The following is a 21,880-nucleotide window of genomic DNA, read 5'->3' on the forward strand; positions in this document are numbered from 1 at the left end:
GAAAAAAGAATCCGAAGATGGCGACCAAAGGTGAGAGCTTCTAGAGGAAGCACATTAACGTTACAAAGGCCACCAAATTGCGGTATGTCGACGCCCACCTGGGCCACAAAAAAAGGCTACAATTCTGGACCCAACCACTGGATGGCGGAATAATGCACAGCATAGTGAATCCTGAAAGTCTTCAGGCTGCAAAACTACACCGACGGGTAAATAACTATACGTTCCATCGCAGTTGACCCCACAGCGGAGGTTGTTGGTGGGAGGTGAGAACGATCTAGACCCGGGACCAATGCGCTGTCGAAATCCCCTCCAATAAGCCAAGGGATATGCTCCCAGTACCCAAACATTTTTAAAATTGGTTATTTGAGGTGCCATCTAATGGCTGTGATTTATTCTGAGCTAATGAATTTGGGATCCCTCACTAGGGAACTCATTTTGCAGGTGAGTAACGTTTCTTTGTTTGTTGTAAGAGTTGCAGTTGACACCAGTATGGCATACTTTTTTTCTAATGTATTCCTGAATGGTACTTCCTGGGTTTTGCAAAGATTTTAGCAATGGTGTTTTTTTTAATTTTTTTTGTGTTTAGGGCATGTGGAGCTCGTATTGCCAGTCGTACCGATGAGCTGCGTGATGAAGATGTTGGCACTGGAGCAGGGTTGTTTGAGGTTAAAAAGATTGGTGATGAATATTTCACCTACATCACAGACTGCAAAGACCCCAAAGCTTGCACTATTCTTCTTCGAGGTGCAAGCAAAGAAATACTTGCTGTAAGTTGATCATCTTCTGTTTAAAAAGCTTCTTAAGATTTTCATTCCTGATTCACTTACCTATGAATAAATTACAATTTATGAAGGAAAAGGTGTTAATTGCTTGCCTTGAATGGTATCTTTCAGAGCTTTCTGACGGGGAAGTGGAATTTGAAAATACTGAATGTGGAAACTGGCCAAAGCAGTTTCGAAAGACTTTACGAAACAGACAGACTTTGATTTCTATATGTGATTTATTGGTTGGAGCTTCTGCAAACCCTCTCTCCAGACTTGTAACTGCTTTCCCCTTGTTGACTGAAAAATGTAGCAGCCTTAAAGGAGCAAATACCAATGACCCTGATTGTTTTCCAATGGCTCCCCTCTAATGGATATTGGAGCTGGTCTTCTGTCATGATTCAGGGCTCAAAGATAGTCATTTTGTAAATGAATGCTCAGTAAACATAAAGGTAATCTTGGGTGCCAAACTTCCCTCTGCAAGTCTAAACAGACAGGTAATTTGAAGTGTCAAGAATGCTACAAAGAACACCAAACCTTTCAAAGAGCCTTCTCCTTGACCGTGGTTACTGTCTTGAATATGAATACAACCAAGAGGGGGGGGAGAGAGAGAGAGAGAGAGAGAGAGAACAAGTGGATTCAGTCTCCCTAAGCAATATGATTGAACAAATTGGAATCCACTTAGAAAGTGGTGGTGGTCCCTAAAGTGATGGGGAGCACACAGTGTTGTTTAAATGCCCCTCACACACCAACAGGCCCCTTGGTGTCATGCTTCATCATCGGGGCCTTTGCACCCCTCTACGGAATGCGGCGTGCTACGACTAACGACTGCGTAGGAGCACTTGGTAGTGAACTATGTGTGGGTGTGTGTTTATCGAGAGAATGTGAGTTAGTGAGGTGAGGTGAAAAAGTGAGTTTAAAAAATGCCTGGCTCGACGGGGGCGTGGCCAGCAGCCGGCGATGGCGGCAGCTTAGGAGGAGAGCTCCGTGACTGAAGCAGCCTCCTAAGACATCCGAACACCTATCCGTTCCCAAAATTTCCCAGGCGGGAAGGCAACGAAGCCCAGGACCGGGCGGCAGGGACACAGACTAGCGGGACTTCAATCCGTGGTCGAGAAGTCCAGTTTTGAGCGGACCCCGTGTGGGCCTGTGAGGAGCATCCGGGCCGGGGAGTGGACTGCACCGCTGAGCCGGCAGGAAGTGCACTTACCCGGGCAGAGAGACCCCGGAAGCGCCCGCCCGCGGCCGACGACGACGGAGGAAAACCCTCGGCGTCCTGATATCGCCACCGGACTTCAGGAGCCCAGAGTGCGAGCCCAGGCACCCCTCCGAGGTGAGGAGGAGAACTACCCTGACGTCCTACGGGGGCAGGAGGAAGCGCTCGGAGCGGCGACATCGGGAGAAGGGACCGCCATCTTAGGGTCACAGAGAAAGTCCTGCATCAGCCGCTGCAGATCCGGCGTTGCGGACGGAGCGCTGGGACAGACAAGGGGCGGTTTCTCCCCGCCAGGTAGGGCAAGGTATAGCTCCTGGGCCCCCCCACTGACTGGGGGCGCATTGCGCTGCGAGAAGCCCGGGCGGGCACCGGACCTTATTGTGCCTCCTCCCAGGGCTGACTCCGGGTTCTGAGGATCATCCATGCAGGACTTTCTCCTCGGACCCGGGCCGGCATACCTGTCAGTGCCACAGGCCCTACAGCAGATACAGGGGTACCAGGCGGGAGATTCAACGGCCGCAGAGCAGGGGCGGCGCACAAGATATTGGGGAGGAGCAGCGAACGCACTTCCAGGGGAGAAAGGCTATCGGCCGCCCCACGACTGGGACTAATCATCCGCTGGCAGATTCATCCCACCGCTCCCGCTGGCCACTGCAGAAGCGGCGACAAAGTAGAGGGGCCCTGTGATAATCATTGTCACCATTTATCGCATGGACCGGAAGCGAGTCTCAGGGACCACGCCAAACCACTGAGCGCCACGTTGGCGATTGGACTGTGCCCTGTGGCCATCCGGGGGAGATACGAGAGGGACTGCCCTGGCGGAGCCAGGTGAGAGTGCAGACGAACGGGTACACCGGTTCAGGGGACTGGGTTATCTGCTACCTTCACCTTTGGCGAGCCCCGCTGCCAAGATGGCCGGCAAGGGGCCGAAAAACAGAGCAGCGCAATCCCGCCTTGACCGGTTCGCATATGAGAAACCCGTTACCTCCCCCCCCAGACGCCAAAACACAGCCGGGCAAAACTGCAGAAGCGGCGGGGGGCAAGAAGGCGACCCTGGATGATGTCATGCGGGCCCTCACGCAAGTGCAAGCCACGGTGGGGTCGATCTCAGCCGAAATCACACTAATAAGGGCGGACTTCCATAAGATGACGGAGAAAGTGAATAATATGGAAATAGTGACCAAATCCTTGGTGGAAGATGTGTCGGAGCTGCAGATTAGTATGGAACGCGTCTCGAAGGAAAATAAGGAACTGCGTGACAAGCTCGATGACCAGGAAGGGCGCTCGAGGCGAAATAACATCCGTATAATAGGTGTGCCGGAATCTGAAGACACGAGGGCGATGGACCTGTATGTAGAGAACTTAATCAAGCAAAACCTACAGCCTAAAGGACTCTCCGATTTTTTTTCACAGTGGAAAGGGCACCCAGGGTCCCTGGAGGACGCCAGAAAACGGGCGCTAACCCCAGGCCGATCATAGCGCGACTCTTTAATTTCAGGGATCGGGATGCCATCCTGCAGGCAGCAAGGACCTCACCCCCTATTAGGATCCAGAACTCTACGCTGGCCTTTTTTCCGGCCTACACAGCCGAGGTCGCACGGAGGAGGAGAACTTTTTTCGAAGTAAAGAAAGAACTGCGAGCCAGGGAGATCCCGTATTCAATGCTTTGTTCCGGCCAAGCTTCGGATTGTGGCGGATAATAAAACTTGGTTTTTTGATTCCCCGGAGGTGGCTCAGGAATGGCTGGAGGGGTAGAGGACGGCGGGCCTCCCTCGTTGCTCCAACAGGCAGAACAAACACCGTAATGCTGGGTCCCGTCCGGGCTCACAATCCACCGGCGAGGAAGCGGAGATACATTCCCCTCTGAATGAACTTCAGGAGGGGGGCGACGAGGAGGAACAGTGATTCACTGCTATTGTCTGGCTGAACTGACTGCAACGACGACCGGCAGTGCCGCCTTGGACACTGGGCTGAGGGCCTCCGCGGCCGAGGAAGGGGGCCGCTGACTCCGTAGAGTCCTTCACCCCAGCGAGCAAGTACTATGTTTTGGGTTGGGGTCAGGCACTCTGCTGAGTTGGGGGGGGGGGCGGGCAGTTTTGAGTCCGTTGAGCAGGGGGGCAGGAGTTGGGGGTAGGATGTGTTTTTGGTTTTTAGTTAGTATACAGGGTCAGGAACGGTATCATAGGGCACACGCGCGTAGAGTAGCGGTATCACGGCACAGCACTCATGCTCACTCCACAAGCTGCTTGGTTCTCTGCGAGCATAGACTAGCATTCCGCTCATTCAAGCATGGTGGGGGGGGACGCTAGTATGGGGCAGGCATCCCCGTTGAGCCTCATGTCCTAGAATGTGAGGGGTCTGGGAGACAAAATAAAGCGTGGGTTGGTCTTACAGAGCATAAAGAGGTTGAATCCCGCCTTGGTCCTACTACAGGAAACGCATCTAACTGTCACAGCGACACGGGCCCTAGATAGGAAAGGCTACAGCATGATTGTTCACTCTGAGTTTACTAAGGGGTCCCGGGGTACAGGGATATTAATGCACCGCTCGTCCAGGTTCATAACCCAATCCGTTAGCATCGACACACAGGGGCGCTTCGTGGCGATACATGGGCAGTGGGAGGGGAAGCCGCTCAACGTGGTCTCGGTGTATATCCCGCCGGCACTGCACACCATAGCTCTCCCAGAGCTGGGAAAAATTTTGTTGGACCTACCAGAGGGGGATCTCATCGTGGGGGGTGACTTTAATGCGGTGGCACACAACTCCCTAGACCGCTCCCCTGTGCGCACACAAACACCAGGGCCTTCCCGATTGCATGACTTCATGGAAGCACAGGGTTTAGTAGACATATGGAGGCAGTTTCACCCAGAGGACCGACGATACACATACTACTCGGCAGTCCATGATAGCCTATCAAGAATTGACTACCTCCTCACGCTGGGGGGGGGCCTCCTCACTTTCACTGACACTCAAATCAGACCGCGAGGGGTCTCAGATCATTCCCCACTGACTCTTTCCAGCCAGGAACGAAGCCATAGACGCGTCTACCCTATCTACCCGGGATACCTCAGGGAGCCTGTTATAGCCAAGGCTTTAAAAAGAGGCACGAGATCTTACCTCACCGAAAATGCAGGGTCGGTGGCATCCCCTACAACCGTGTGGGAAGCATACAAGACGGTTCTTCGCGGGCAGGCAATTTCTGTTATCGCGCAACATAAGCGCATGCTGCGTCAGGAATTTAGATCTGGAGGAGCAACTTGCCAGGGCGACACAGGACCACGAGAGGGACCCGACTGGGGTTACACAACATGCGCTCCGACTGTGTCAGCAGCGTCATGCCGACCATGTGCGCCGCAAGGTAGTGGACAGTATGGCAGCGACAACGAGCAGGATATATGACGTAGGCGATAAGGCAGGTAAACTCCTAGCCTGGTTGGAAAAAAAACGGGGAGGACAGAGGGCCATACTGCAACTGAAAGACTCTGAAGGTGTGGTACAGACCAGTCCGGCACGAATAGTGGAACTCCTGGCAGACCATTTCCATTCAGTATATTCCCCTGAATTCGAGGTCACACGGGAGATGGCAGAAGGATCTCTCATAGGAGTACCTACCCGTACTCTCCCCCAGGACAAACGGGACGAGCTTGACTCGGACCTGACGGCTGAAGAAATACAAGTAGCTATAGCGGCGTTACACCCAGGGAAAGCGCTGGGCCCCAACGGAGTGCCGATTGAATGGTACAAGATCATGTCGGAAACGCTGTCCGCACCCTTACTCCGCATGTACAAGGAATGCCAGGAGCGGGGGCATCTGCCTCCCGACCAGCGCACGGCCACTATAATTGCAATACCAAAGCCTGGCAAACCCCCTGAAGAATGCGGATCATACCGCCCAATCTCCCTCCTTAACGCCGAAAGTAAAATTTTGGCAAAATTATTGGCCACTAGACTGCTGCCTCATCTGGCGCACCTGATTCATCCGGACCAGTCGGGCTTTATGCCAGACCGGAGTACGGCGCTGAATCTGCGACGGCTGCACGGGGTTCTAGCACGCGCCCCACTGCTGGCTGAACCGGCAGCGGTGCTATCATTGGATGCCAAAATGGCGTTTGACATGGTAGAATGGCGCTATCTCTTTGCGGTCCTGGAACACATGGGTATTGGCTCGAAATTCATATCATGGGTCAGGCTACTGTACACCGACCCCGTGGCAAGGGTGACGGCCAATGGCCATATCTCGAGGGAGCTCCAGCTGGCGAGGGGCACGAGACCAGGGTGCCCGCTCTCACCGCTGTTATTCGCCTTAGTGCTGGAACCCCTGGCCACGGTTATCAGAACCACCCAGCTGCTGAAGGGCATACAGTGGGGATGCGACTGGTAGGATAGGGTTTCCCTGTATGCTGACGACCTGCTCATTTACCTCACGGACCTCACGAATGGTATTCCGGTCCTACTGGCACTGTGTGAGACATGGTGCGGCATCAGGGTATAAACTTAATTGGTCCAAGTCAATACTCTATATGATACAGGGCGATCCACCGGTCTTGCCTACTGATTGCCAGTTGCTCATAGAACCCTTTTCCTTCAAATACCTAGGGATTCAAATCACAAGTGAACATGCAACCTTTCTGGACTTGAACCTTAAGCCCCTACTGGACAGGCTGAAGGCAGACGTACGCCACTGGAAGACCCTCCCCTTGACACTGCTAGGTAGAGCGGCGCTCTTCAAAATGATGGCGCTGCCTCGCTTCCTATATGTCCTGGAAAACACGCTGGCGATGGTCCCAATATCGTTCTTCCGCCAAGTATCGGCACAATTGTCAGGCCTACTGTGGGGAGGCAAGCCGGTACAGCGGGGGGATAGCGCTCCCGAACCTTGAATTGTACTATTGGGCAGCTCACCTTAAGGTGATCAACCAGTGGATTCATGGTGCACAAGATGACCCGGCCTACCTGGCGGATAGGCGTCAACTGGGCACGAACACCCTACTGGCCCAGCTCTATAACAAGGGAATGGTGACGAAGCTGGAAGGCCCTACCAAGCACACTGTGTCTATATGGCATAAAGCTCAGAGGCGACTTGCTTGGGAGGGGGTGATTACCAAACTCACACCACTATGGGATGCCAAGGCCCTCGGTAATCTGCGCAGCTGTAAAGGGTTTGACCAATGAGAACATCGGAATCTCCACGGTAGGCGATCTATGGACGAGGGATGGCTTGCTCTCCTTTGCGACCCTGAGGGATCAATACGATCTTGGAGTGACTGAAACATACAGATATGTACAAATTAGGCACGCACTCATGTCTGTGTTAGAGCCAGGTGTGACAGTCCCGGAGTCTGCTCCGTTAGAGGACCGACTGCTTACGGACTATATGGAGGCAAGTGCTACCTCCCTCACCTACCGTAAATTGCTGAACAACTTACCGGATCCACTGGAGAAGCTGAAAGAACATTGGGAGGATGAGATCGGGGACCTGGATGAGGCGGACTGGAATGCAGCATTGGCGTCGCCCAGGGAGGCGGGTATATCCACCCGATTTAGACTGGTCCAATTTAAAGTATTACATAGGGTTTAGTACACCCGCACAACACTACACAAAATCCACAGGGCGGAACACCCGTACTGCCTAAAATTGTGGGGAGGAGGGTACGCTGTTCCATACATTGTGGGCCTGTCCTAATATACGAGATTACTGGAGGCGTGTAACACGCACAGTCAGTCAGACCTTACAGAACTCGTTCACACCTGACCCTAGGGTTTGCCTATTGAATGTGTGGGGCCCGACCGACCTGACACCGCATGTGAAACGATGGGTGACCATTGGTATGATGCTGGCAAAACGAGATATAGCAAAGAATTGGGGGGTGCTGGAGACCCCGACCCTGGCTCAGTGGTGCAGGAACATGGACATGCTTATGTTGACAGAGGGCGATTTACCAACAAAGGCTTAATCCACGTAAATGGAACAAAATATGGTCACCTTGGAACACATACAGGGGGTTATCTGTGAGCCTCTGCCTGATGATGAAGATGTGGACAGCTCAGGAGAGGACGAGGATATGGAGTAGAGGGGGGGGAACAAGGGGAAGAGCGTTAGGTACAGCGGAATGCACAAGGCCCTATGAACTGAAAATACAGGCAGGCTTGTTTTTGCTATTGAATATGTAAAATGCCTTGAGGTGCTTCTATTCACGCAAATGCTGTATTTGATTTATGCCACGGATCGTATATCTTGACCCTTATAGTTGTAAGTTAAGAGTTTGGGAGAAAAACAAAAATTTGAAAAGTTGCTCTACTGATTGAATGCAGCTGAATGTTGAAGCTGCAATGACGAATGGCTAACCGTTGTTGTTTAACATGTGATGGCAACAAAATAAAAAAAAATAAAAAAAAAATGCCTGGCTCGTAGGAAAAAAATGTTTATTATGTCCTCGGCTGGTATTATTAAAAAGGTGCAGAGTGAGGTTGATTGTATACGTATTAGGGTATATCAACCATACACCCTGTATGGTTGATCTACCCTACTGTCTTGAATACTCTTGCTTTATATTCGATAGAAATAGAACATTCATGTCTTAATATTTGTTAGACTACTACTTTTCAGTTCTAGGCGTCTTATTCACTAAATCTCACCTTGGATTCTGATATTTTCCTTGATCTTGAGTGTATTGGAAGCAATATAGAGACAGTATCCACTTTTTTTTTTAATGCAAGCACTTTTCCCTTTTACTGCAGGAGGTTGAACGCAATCTTCAGGATGCCATGCAAGTGTGTCGTAATGTACTGATTGACCCTAACCTTTTACCGGGAGGAGGTGCTACAGAGATGGCCGTGGCCCATATTTTGACAGAAAAATCTAAAGTCATGACTGGAGTGGAGCAGTGGCCATACCGTGCTGTGTCACAGGGACTGGAAGTAATTCCAAGGACACTCATTCAGAACTGTGGTGCGAGCACCATCCGTGTGCTAACTTCACTAAGAGTAAGAACTTTCTTCATTGACTACTAAGGCATGTGTAGAATCAGAGACAAACTGTAAATATACATTTTCTTAATTGAAAAACGTTTAAAGAAAAGAACATGCCTATACTCTGATTTGTGTAATATTTTTGGACATATCACTGTGAAAACTGCACTAAATCAGTATTTCAAACTGGAAAAAACATGGTTAAGGGTTTTTGTGTATTAAGATTGCTATTGGAGTTAATATTGATCAGTCACCCCCCATGCATTACCTCAGTCTTATCTCAGTGCTTAGTTATTTAGGCTATTCACATTTGGGTAATAGAAAGATGTGAAGCAGAGAATCTAAGAGCCTTAGTTAGGCTCTGTTTCTGGGATGCAAGAGGCTAGTGGGAGGTTAATTATTATAGAATAAAGAGTGAATACCTATGATGGAGAAAATAAGTAAACTTGGATTTTGTTAAATATCTATAAACCGTAACCTAGAGTAGCCAACCTAAAAGGTGATTACGAGCAGCCTTATGGGACATGTCCAAGTCTAAGCAATGTGATTAACCAGAGAAGCCGGACTATAGAATATCAGTCCAAACAGCAGTGCTTCGCAAATGTGTGAACTGTCACTCTAGCAACATGTAAACGTCTGGGATTGAGGTAATACTTATAAGAACAGCAGTAACTGCCTTTCCTTTGGTGAGAAGATGGAGAACCTTCATGGAGTCATAAGAGCCAGCACTTATTTTCACCTTTTATAATGAATGCTTATCAGGTAACACTTTTTTCCTCTCTTCCAATTTGACCTTTTAAAACATGAAATCAGATGGGAAATAACTTCCTATCGAACTTTGAATAAATCGTTAGTTACACTTTAGTATTTACCTATCAATGAAGATGACCAAATGCAGAACGTACTAACAAACCATTCAAACACAAAATTGACTTCATATGGTCATTTTTAGGTCGAGCCTAGCGCGCATGCGCTGCTCTAGGAAAACGACCTCTTGGAATCACTCTGGACTTCTGGCCTATTGGCTCGTTTTCGAGCATCGCCACATGCGCACCACTCGTGGACGCTGCATTCGCGGCCGCGCTTGTTTCTAATTAGCTTTCACTGTTGTGCTTTTTGGAGCAGTGGCGCGAGCAGGGCTCATCTGTTTTTTTTCTCAGTGGTGAAGGGGAGTGCAGTAGCACTGCTTTATTTCGTCAAGCTCTAACAAGCAGGCAGAAGGGTTAAGGCTGAATTTTAATGACTGCTCATGTCTAGGGGGGACACGCAGGTTTTAAACAAGCGCAGAGCAATACTTTTTAGCCCCCGAATTTTCACCCTGAACATCGGAATGTGGTAAAGACGTGTATCGATCTATTTATGATAGACTATTAGGTGAGAGCATTTCATGCATGTTTTTGGGATGGTGATGCACATTTGAACGGCCTCATAAAGCATCTGCACGTACCCAGAACTTAATTCATACATAAGCAGAAGCTTCCAGGCGACCTGTTAACTCGGAGGTGTGAGAAGAATGCCAGGGTTGCATGCTTTCAGGTGCCTAACCATTTCCCAAATCAAAAACGCCCTTGCACTCTACAAAAAGGTAGGAAGTATTTACTTTGGCAGTTCTGTGTAAGTTTACTCCCCGTTGTTGCCTGTGTGTGCAAGACACTAGCCTAGCCCAAGAACAAGGAGACCGGTGAAGAGGTTGGACCCGCCGCGGCAGGCCAGAAAGCAGTCTGGTTTTCGTTAGGAAACTTGCACGATGCAGTCTCTTACAACCTATAGAGAGGCGTGTACCCAGGGTTCATTAGCTTCCTTTGACTCTTGGCTACGCACACTATTAGATTACAGCATCCTCTGAGCTTAGCCAATCTTTAACAGTGGCAAATGCAATCTTTAACAGTGGTAAATGCTCTAATCTTGGCATTCTCAGATGCCGCACTTTGCAGTAGTTGCTTTTGTCAGCTGAAAGCCAACTCACCCAAGCACGTATTTCATCGTGTTTATGCTTCCAGGTCTGTGTAGCTGTGTTATCCGAATGTCAGCAACGTCTCCATTTCCTGGTTCTCAAAAGGAACAAATTAAATGTGTACAGCAATCACCTAATTAGGACACGCTTATTATAATAACACGTGTTAAGGAAGACAAAAATGGACTTCTTCAAACAGGGATTCTTTATATATGTACATACATTTAAAAGGAACAAAAAACTGAGGCTAGCTGAAGCAATTCAGACTGAGGCCCAGTTCTAGGCTAGTTTCTGGTACTCTGGAACGTGTCAAGTGAGCAGGTTGCCCAGTACATTACTGTTTTTAAATTTGGTGCTTGCTGTTAGTGCCTCATGTTTAGAACAACTGAACAAATCACTAAACTATTAAAACACAACAAACAGGCATGGCTGAACTTTGACTCCGGGCCAGATCTATTCCCTGTGTGACAAAAGCAAGGGGTGCTCATAGTCTGGGCTCTTAAACACACCGTGTTTCCGTCTTAGGGCACACACTTATAACTGAGAAGAGGTGCTCTCCTGACCCTCTGACAAAAAAGAAGGTTCCTTTCTGTGGTTTTTAAATAGTTTTTTTCGAATGTAACTTGTAAAGCTAGACACCTATCTAGAAAACTCTTCTATCCTCAATTACACATATACCAAGTAAACCATAACATAAATTGTATCAAAAACCATATTTATTAAAAAAGAAAAGTTTCAAATAATTTGACATAAACAATTTCTTGCACATAAAATTACATACATATTTCATTATAGATCATACACGAAAATTCAATGTATCAACATGTAGAAATCAATTTAAAAAGCCAGTATTGTCAACAGCAGAGCAAACCGTGCCCGGTGCAGAGGGAGGGATGTGAAGCTGACCGCAGGGTGTACAGTTCCTCTCATCCTGAGTATCGCAACCAAAAATCACGGGCCCCTGCAGAATGTGACGACTGGCTCCTGAGTCTCCCAACTCACAGATATTCACTGGCATTGTACATAATAAGAGCCCCATGAAGGGTTGCCTCCGTGTCACACCCAGCCCACCCTCAAAGGCAGTAAAGGGCGGTAGTGCTCAATTTGCTGGAAGGTGTGCCTACAACTAAACAGACTGTCCTTCCGGGTTGGTATTGCCCTTCTCTGAGGCCTTTCCCTTTGGCCCTCTGTTGCCCCCTCCTCGCTCAGGGCTTGACCCCTGGCTCTTCATTATTGCAGATAATGTCACTATTGTACCTTTTGTCTCAGTGTTCTTTTCTGGAAGAGCCGAATGCTTGGGGGTCTGGGGCTCTTTCGGGACATCTCTTGTGCTACTACCCTGTCCTTCAGAGTCCTGGCAAGGGTATGGCCTTCGTTGGAGGCTCAGCATGGGATGACATGGTAGGTTCCTGCCTGCTGGGGGCTTTAGGGTTCTCTGCTAAGGACAGGAAGCCACGCGGCAAGAGTGTTCATCATTAAAGTCGCTTGTAGCCAGTTTAAACAAGCATTGGCATAGCCAATAGGTCTCTCCTTTGGGACCTCATAAGTGTTTTTAGTTATCCAGCACAATATCCTTGGTGCAACAACATCAATTGTTGCATGGCTAAACACTTATAAGGTCCCAAAGGTGAGACCTATTGGCTATGCCTATGCTTGTTTTTTGTTTGTTCCTGTCATGGGCATTAAGCCCCCCTACATAAGTGGGGTACTGTTTTGGACAAATGTTGAAATACTGGATGCCATGAATTTTGTGGTTCTTTAACTTCCTCTCATATACATGGGATTCACATCTGTACATTTAGGCAAGGTGTGAGGTTTGTAGGGAATTTCGAGTTAGGAAACCTGATGAAATCTAAGCAAGTCCCACAACCCTGAACTCTCCTGTGTTTACAATTGTTATCCGCATTGCCCTAATGGGCCCGCTGTGTGTGGAAAAGTAGATCTCCACATTTTAGTGTCTTTCCTACTGTGGCGATAGGCCTACCCACAAAAGTGGGGATTTCCTTTTTATTGTTAGAAGTGTGCCAACTCAGAATATAGAACATTTGTCATTATTAATTGAATTTCTCATCATTCATGGCACCCGAATGTAAGCCAGTGTGCAAAGAGTTCTTCTGAATCACATGATAGTATGGATAATCTAATGGCTCAATGTAGGAAGCTGTCTCTTGACACAGTGTATCTCTTTTTGGTCCACGATATAAAGAGTCCAGGCAAACCCCAAAGGAATTAAAGGCCCAAGTTACACCCCAAATGCTCTTTTGTAGTAGTGTGGGCGAGCAGTTAGGCATTTCAAAGGGTAGTGTCAAGCGTTTATTGAACACACAAAGGAAATAAATGAGACAGCCACTCCAAGAAAATCGACACCAGTTTATAACAAGGATTTACAATTCAATGGTCTCGGCAGCGTTAAAGGTAGAGCTATTGGCATTGCCCATGATCCATCCTTTTTTTTTAAAATCCTAAATAAATGGCATTGTCATTTACATGGCCAATAGCTTCATCGCTTGCATATGCGAGACCTATTGCATTAGCACCCACACACAGAGTAAGTAGTAAAGGGAGAAGTTATCTGAAAGAAACAGGTTAGTATTAGATTCCTTACCTTAGAATATCCCCAGGCGTCCGACTGGATCCGGAAATTTTTGCGTAGCAGTACCCCTTGCGTGTCGGTAGGCGTTGTCCGTCGTGGGCGCAGTGGTGACGTTGTCGGAGTACTTAGACGCCGCCTCCGTGTGCTGACATCAGCATTTCTTTTTTCCGCGCCAGCCGCGCAGATCAGGAAAAAGTGGTACCTTAGTCATTTTTTGACTATTGGAGATCTTTTTGATCATTCTTTCGAGTCTTCGGTGCCGAAAGGGATGCCAGGTTTTAAACCTTGTGAGGACTGCGACCGGCTGATGTCGGTCACCGACCCTCACCGCCAGTGCCTCCACTGTCTCGCGTCGATCACGATGACAAGGCCTGCTCCGACTGGCGTGCCTTAACATCGAAAGCTAGGCGGGAGCGGTCCCGCAAGCGGCTCGAGCTCCGGCAGTTGGCCCGCACCGCCAGAGGTCCTGGTCCGGACGGCGGTCGAGGGACCAGTCGCGGGGTCTGAGCCATCATAGCTCCGGGAGTCGACATCACTACTCAGGTTCGAAGTCATCAGGTAAGCACAAGAAGACGAAGAGCCGTCATAGCTCTTTCAAATCCCCCCCTGACGCTCGCGAGGCTCCGTCGGGAGTCGAGACCTGCCCCATACCCTCCGGTCCCTGGGCAGCAAGCGACGCCGGAGGAGATCGAGCGCTTCCTCATGGCCATGAGGTCCCTCACTCCTCCGGCGGGTTCCGCGGCGCCTTCAGGCCAAGCGGACCCGTCTGGGGGCCCTAGCGGGTCGGGAGCTTCGGCCCGACGCCTTCGGGCCGGTGCCGCAGGGTGCCACTGGATCCGCTTCTGGATCCGGGTCGTCGCCGGTTGACCTAACTACCTCACTGGCGCCGGTCCCTCGGGTGTCACCTCCGGGGCCATCTTCGGGCGGCGCCGTCCCCGATGCCTCCCTCGATCCGGCGCCGGAGCGGCGCCGCTCTCAACGCCGCTTGGGGAGTTTTACTTCAATGAACCGGCCCCATCATTTGACAACCCTGATTATCAGGAGATGGGTGATGAGTATTGGGAGGGGTCTAAGGACCCTCTGACACGTGAGTGTCAGTCCCAGGAGGACTGGACAGGTTGACTTGGGGATGCCAGTGGTCTGGACACCTCACCAGACACTGGTTTTGTCTCGCCTCCTAGCGTGGCTACGGAGGAGGGGGCAACCTTCAGTGTGGTATTGACGCGGGCAGCCGAGGCCTTGGGACTTGAGCTCCCCGTCGCGGCCGTGAGGACTAACCTACTCACTGAGGTCCTTAAACCGCAGTCAAGCTCGGCTGAGCCTCTGCTGCCGTTTAATGAGGCCTTAACTGACGTTCTTTTGGGCACTTGGTCAAGGCCCGCTACAGGTCAGCCTGTAGTTAGGATCGTGGCCAGACTCCACCGCCCAGCCCCAGGTAACCCTTGTTTCCTGTCTACCCACCCCACCCCCCGAGAGCCTGGTCATCCAGGCCTCAAATTCCCAGACCGCATTCCCGTCTGCTCCGCCTGACAGGGAATCCAAGAGGTATGAGAATTACGGCAAGAAGGTATTCTCCTCCCTTAGTCTGGGACTGCGGTCTTCCAACACCGCATGCCTCTTGGGCCTCTACACCCACTCCATGTGGGTCACGGACCTGCTGCCGCAATGCCCGGCGGAGGTCAAGGCTAAACTCGCCCATGTCCTTGCGGAGGGTCGAGATGCAGTGCGTTTTTCCATCTGGTGTGGGCTCAATACCACCGACTCCCTGGGCAGAGCGATGGCAACGACAGTGGCGATTCGTCGCCACGCCTGGTTGAGGTCCGCCAACTTTTCAGCGGATGTCCAGAATACACTCATGGACATGCCGTTTGATTGCCGTCGCCTTTTTGGCGACAAGGCAGACCATGCGCTTGAGCGCTTTAAGGACTCCAGGGCTACGGCCAAGTCCTTGGGCCTATTGGACTCGTGCCATCAAACGGGTGCCTTTCGCTCCTTTCGTGGCCAAGGAAGGGGCGCCCCCAGACGTGCCTCCAGCCACGCACCGCAGACTAACATCCAACGCAGTGGCGGTCGGGGACAACGAAGAGGCCAGTCCACACATTCCCCCGCAGCATCCTCTTCAAAACCCTCCTAGTCCATGCTTTTAGGCCCATGTGACGCCAGTGGGGGGCAGGGTTCGCCATCACCTCCTCCACTGGCGCACCGTCACTTCGGACGGGTGGGTGCTGCAAATCGTCCGAAGGGGCTACTCCCTCCCCTTCGAGGCGACCTCTCCAGCCATGCCACCGCAATTCCACTGTGTATTGGGGGATCATTTGCGACTTCTGCAGGAGGAAGTTACGGCCCTCTTGGCCAAGGGAGCCATCGAGTGCGTTCCTGGGCCAGAAGTAGGGTGTGGTTGCTACTCCCACTACTTTCTGGTACCCAAGAAGGGCAAAGGGGGCCTACGCCCTATCTTGGATCTACGGAACGTCAACGGCTTCCTCTGGAAGGAGACGTTCAAAATGCTGACACTGGCTCAGGTCTTAGCTGCCCAGGAGACTGGATGATAGCATTGGACTTGCAGGACGCTTATTTGCACATCCTCGTCCTGCCGGCCCACCGGCGCTACCTGCGGTTCACGGTAGGCCACGAGCACTTTCAGTTTACCGTGCTCCCCTTCGGCCTTACCAGCCCCCCACAGGTGTTCATGAAAGTGATGGCGGTGGTCGCAGCTCATCTGCGCAGGTTAGGGGTTTCAGTCTTCCCCCTACCTCGACGACTGGTTGTTGAAGGCAGGATCAACAGTCGTCAACCACCTCCAGATAACAGCAGGCCTCCTGCACCAGCTGGGGTTTTCCATCAATGTGCCGAAGTCACACCTGTGTCCCTCTCAGAAGCTCCTCTTCATCGGAGCTGTTCTGGACTCGGCGCAGTTTCGGGTTTACCCTCCCGAACAGCGGGTTCTGGATGTTCAGGCTCTGATTCTACTCTTTCAACCTCTATCCCGGATCTCGGTCAGGTTGACGCTGCGGCTTCTGGGGCTGATGGCCTCCTGCATCCTTCTGGTGCATCACGCCAGGTGGCGAATGCGGGCTCAATGGAGAAAACTACCTAGGCAGTAATTCTGAATTTAAACACACAATACGAAAAGGACCAACACTGAGAGTGAACAGCTTCCAATTAAAAACATAAGTTTATTACAGTCACATAAACAATAGCTAAAAAGTACATTTCATAAAAAGTTGAATTTACATCAATCATAACATAAAAATTCTTGAACATAGATGAGTGAGTTGTGTGTCGACTCGTTTCGGCGGCCAGCGCCTTTCTCAAGACAATTTTACAACTATCTGAAAATAAAATGATGTATAGTATTAATTAAATCATTCTTAGTTATTACATTAATATGTTATTCTATACATATTATATAAAAATAACAGAAACACTGTTCAAAAGTCTCAGGTCCTAAATCTATCCACAACACAGTTGATAATTTAGAAAAATTGTGAAGCATAAATTCATATATCATGACCTCTATTATAGCCTGCTACTGTTTTGTATAGATACTAGCCACAGTCTCTAGATGTGATGACTTGTGGGTTATTGGTCTCATTGTTTTGTTCCTCAGGGTTTGATCATCATGATTATACAATATATCATTTCTGACAATTACTAATCTGTAACAAAAAAATATATATCAGCCTACGTGTCAGATAAGAAGAGTATTCATCACTAGCCTCAACAATTGATCCTATATGATTTTAAGAACATCATGCCTAGTATGACAGATATGATTAAATTTCTGATAAATAAAACAGGAACAAGTCTGATTACATTATGATATTTCATGATCCATTATACAGTCACCAATGTATAGCGAATGCGGGCTCTGCAGTGAGACCTTAAGTTTCAGTGGGCCCAGCATCAGGGCAACCTGTTCGACCATGTCCTGATCTATGAGGGCACTGCAATGCAGCTGCAGTGGTGGCTCACGGACCGCGATTGGGTCAGCGGCAGATCCCTCTCCATTCCCCACCGGGAGCACGTGGTTGTGACTGCCGCGTCCCTCCAGGGCTGGGGAGGCCACATGGGAGAGGCGGAGATCCGAGACCTCTGGTCTCTGGCGGAGTCCCGGCTCCATATGAACCTTTTGGAACAGGGGTGATTAGTCTAGCACTGAAGGCATTCCTCCCTCTGTCTGGGGGAGTGTAGTGCAGGTGTTCACGGACAACCCCACCGCCATGTGGTACTGCAACAAACAGTCCGGGGTGGGGTCGTGGACCCTCTGCCAAGAGGCTCTGCGCCTTTGGCAGTGGCTGGGACTTCAGGGCATGATGACCCTGATGGTTCAACACCTGGCAGGTTCTCTGAACGCCAGGGCGGACGAGCTCAGCCAGAGGTGCATGATGGATCACGAATGGCGTCTGAACTCTGACGTGGCGCAAGGCCTCTTTCAGCAGTGAGGCGAGCCTTTGTTAGATGTATTCGCCACAGAAGAGAACGCGCAATGTCATCTGTTCTGCGCCCTGGAATTTCCAAGGCGGCACTCGCTCGGAGACGCTTTTCGCCGCAAGTGGAGTTGCGGTCTGTTGTACGCCTTTCCGCCTATACCACTTCTGCCCAGAGTGCTGAAGAAGATCAAACGCGACCGGGCCCAAGTCATCATTGTGGCTCCAGACTGGGCACGAAGGTACTGGTATCCCGAGCTACTGTTTGTCAGTCGATCCCCCGGTTCGTCTGCCTCTTCAGGAGGACCTTCTGTCGCAGCAGCAGGGGACGGTCCTCCACCCAAACCTGTCCAGTCTCCACCTACAAGCTTGGAGATTGAGCGGCGACAGTTGAGGCCATTTGACTTGCCTCCTGAAGTCTGTAATGGCATTCTGGCAGCCAGGCGTCCCTCCACAAAGTCGGTATACGCCTGCAGGTGGAACAGATTTGTGGCATGGCGCACAGCAAAGGCTGTGGATCCTCTCTCTGCCCCTCTTTCTGAGGTTCTCCTCTTCCTTCTTTCTCTTGCCCAGCAGGGCTCTGCTCTGGGCACTATCAAGGGCTACCTTTCTGCCCTTTCAGCCTTCCTAAGGCTGCTTGTTCAGCCATCTTTGTTCAAGTCTCCTATTGTTACCCGTTTTCTAAAAGGCATCACACACATGTTCTCTCCCCCCCCCCCCCCCCCCCCCCTCCCTGTTCCGTTTGTGATGCCTCAGTGGGACTTGAACCTTGTTCTTACCTTTCTGATGTGCGCTGCCTTTGAGCCACTTCACAACTGTCCTCTCCGCCTTCTTACTCTGAAGACTGCTTTCCTGGTTGCCATCACCTCTGCCAGGAGAGTGAGTGAGCTCCAGGCTCTTTCATGCAAAACCCCTTTCCTTTCTGTTTATCCGGACAAGGTTGTGTTGCGGACTAGACCCTCTTTCCTGCCCAAGGTTGTCCCGGCCTTCCACATCGGGCAGTCTATCACCTTGCCCGCCTTCTTCCCGCCACAGCAACCCTCAAAAGAGGAAGAGCGGCTCCGTCTGGACCCAAAACGAGCGCTTTCGTTCTATATAGATGGTACACGCCAGTTCCGGGTGGATGACCAACTCTTTGTTGGTTACGTGGGCGCTAAGAAGGGATGGGCGGTGCAAGCTCTCGGTGGGTCGTCTTGTGTATCAAGGCTTGTTACTCCTTGGCGAAGAAGGAGCCTCCTGTTGGGCTGAGGGCCCATTCCACTCTGGCCACGGCAGCTACCACTGCCCTGGGCTGGGCAGTCCCCTTACAGGACATCTGCCAGGCAGCTACGTGGGCATAGCTGCACACGTTTGCGATACACTACTGCCTGGACAGCCAAGTCGTGAGGGATGGCTTCTTTGGCCGTTACGTCCTCCAGGACTTTCTGGTGTGATTATTGGTTCGCAGACCCACCACCGGGATTGGTATTCCTGTGGTGTCTATTCTAAGGTAAGGAATCTAATACTAACCTGTTTCTTTCAGATGAACAAGTTACTTACCTTCGGTAACGATATATCTGTAAGAAACAGTCGTTCGTATTAGATTCCTTACCGCCCCACCCATCCTCCCCGTTCTGCGAACCAATATCTAGGGTTAAGGTCATCCCCTTTCAGGGCCCTAGTTTTAATGGCACCAGTGTTGGTTTTTAACATGGCTCTGCGTTTCTGGCGCGGAAAAGCTGTGTCTAAGAACTGACGTCAGCACGCGGAGGAGGCGTCTAAGTACTCAGACGTCACCACGGCACTGACGCGGAGCCGCAGAGGACGCCTACCGACTGGCAAGGGTACTGCTACGCAAAAATTTCCGGATCCAGTCTGACGCCTGGGGATATTCTAAGGTAAGGAATCTAATACGAACTACTGTTTCTTACAGATGTATAGTTACCGAAGGTAAGTAACTTGTTCGATAGTGAGTAAGAGAAAGTTATTAGTAAAGGGTATTAGAGAGCGCATCAGAGCTGTGTGAATATTAACCGCTGTGAGCCCGTGCCTCAGGTGCATCATCAGAGCTGTGAGATTAATAACAGCTGTGAGCCCCTGCCTGAGATGCATCATCAGAGCTGTATGAATAACTGCGTCAGCCCCGTGCCTGAGGTGCATCATCAGAGCTGTGAGAATAAGAACAGCTGTGAGCCCCTTCCAGAGGTGCATCATCAGAGCTGTGTGAATAATAACAGCTGTGAGCCAATTATCACGTATTCCATTTTTAATGTGTACTGTCTCCAGGCATACCAGCGCATGTTGTCTGTTAGGATTGTCATTTGCATTTCAAAATGTAAGAAATTCACGATTTGGTGACGACGCTCTTTAACAGGAAGCACAGTGCTCCTTTTCACCAGAAAGTGCTGCGGAATGGCGGCAACAGAGGGGATGGAGGGAATTCCGCTTCTCTTAAGACAACAGTCTGCCGGGATCCCTCTGTCCTCCCCGTGAACGCCTGCCCCTGTGAGCAATATAGCAAGGTCTTTGTGAATTGTACCTTAAGCACTTAACTGTAACGTGGTATTTTCAGCCAGTGGATGTTAGTTTGGCTGCTGGCAAACCACAGTGCAGTATTGATGCTCTTGTCGAGGTGTAACTATCGATAGTTAAGTGGAACACATGAGTATCAACTTCGCCAAAGAGCAGCATTAACGCGCTAAGGAAAGGCAGCGGTAATTCGGGGGGTTTGTGGCACTATAAACCATCCCTTTTAAAAGTTGGATTAATGATGCGTCGCAAATAGGGTTGAAAATACCTGCTACAGGCCAATATATGCATTTTACTTTTTATGATAATCGGGCGTAGTGGCGTTAATAACTTGGCGTAAACGAACATTAAAACCGTGGCTTCATTACTTATGACCTAGGTGCGGGTAGTACAAATATCCTGGATTAGGCAGTTTTAACAAAAAGCAAGTGTGAGGCAGTACTCAGTGTGTGTGAGAGGGGCATAGTAACGCACGGCGTAAGGCAGCAGTAGTAACCCGAAGGGAGAGCCCAGGGTCCTTCACAGCTGCATACAACCCCTTGTTGTGCTGCTTAGTTTCCTTTCCCCTATGCCCGTGCAGCATCGGCTGCGATGCCCTGTCCATGTGTCTGCACTCCTGGCCCGCTCAGCATGCCGGGACTTGTAGTGCGATTGTGGATCCTGCAGTTTTCCGCCCGTGGCCATCTGGCGGCGCTGAACTACATTTCCCAGTAGCGTTGCGGGGTAGCTCTCGAACTCTCTGCTGCTTCGTTGCTGTTTCCCAGTGTCTCTGCGAAGCTCCTCTGGCTGTGGCGCGTGGAGCGCGCAGAGCAAGAACGGACGGGACACCATCATGGCAGAGGAAGATTCCGACGCGTGACCCAATCCGAAGCCGCGCGCCTGAAACCGCCTCTGCCGTTGCCAATGCTGCGCGCGTGGCCAGCTCTTCTCCACTCGTTGTCAGCTGAGCCGACGACTATAGTTCTCTGGCGAGAACGTGCTTCGCACGCTTCTAGCCGAGACCCAAAAATGACACATACTTTTATATGAATTTAGATACCAAGATCATCGGAATCAGATTCTGGTCGAGGCATATGAGCTGCAGATCACACACTATGCATAGATGGCCATCTGGTGTTGGGCCCGGATGTTTACAGTTTGTTATTGTCTTGGAAAGTCTTTGGAAGTCACAAAATAGGTGACTCACCCTTTGGACAATAGTGCGCATGGGCATAGACTCCCATCTTCAGATTGTTTTTTTGCCATCGGGCTCGGATGTGTTCCACGTGCTCCAGTTCAGTATCCTTACTGAGTTAACTTATGACACCCAATCCGTACCCAATTCTTTGGTATTGTCTCGATCCCCTTTCGATGTGCATCTCCACAAACTTCTACTTCGGTTCCAGTCGTCGAAGCAGGCCTTCTGGCCTAGCTGCGCAATCAGGCCTTCATGGCTCATGGAAAGGACTC

General features: G+C 50.3%; 1 protein-coding gene across 1 annotated transcript in view; it reads left to right on the forward strand.

Annotated features, from left to right (window-relative positions):
- CCT3 (chaperonin containing TCP1 subunit 3) overlaps positions 1 to 21,880 on the forward strand; it is a 201,329-nt gene that overhangs the window by 124,871 nt on the left and 54,578 nt on the right. The window contains exons 11-12 of the mRNA XM_086947621.1: positions 587 to 767; positions 8,716 to 8,961. Coding sequence (XP_086803747.1) covers positions 587 to 767; positions 8,716 to 8,961 — 427 coding nt within the window. The remainder of the gene's footprint in view (positions 1 to 586; positions 768 to 8,715; positions 8,962 to 21,880) is intronic.

The sequence above is a fragment of the Lissotriton vulgaris genome, chromosome 12, assembly GCF_964263255.1.
Source record: "Lissotriton vulgaris chromosome 12, aLisVul1.2, whole genome shotgun sequence".
NCBI lineage: Eukaryota > Metazoa > Chordata > Amphibia > Caudata > Salamandridae > Lissotriton > Lissotriton vulgaris.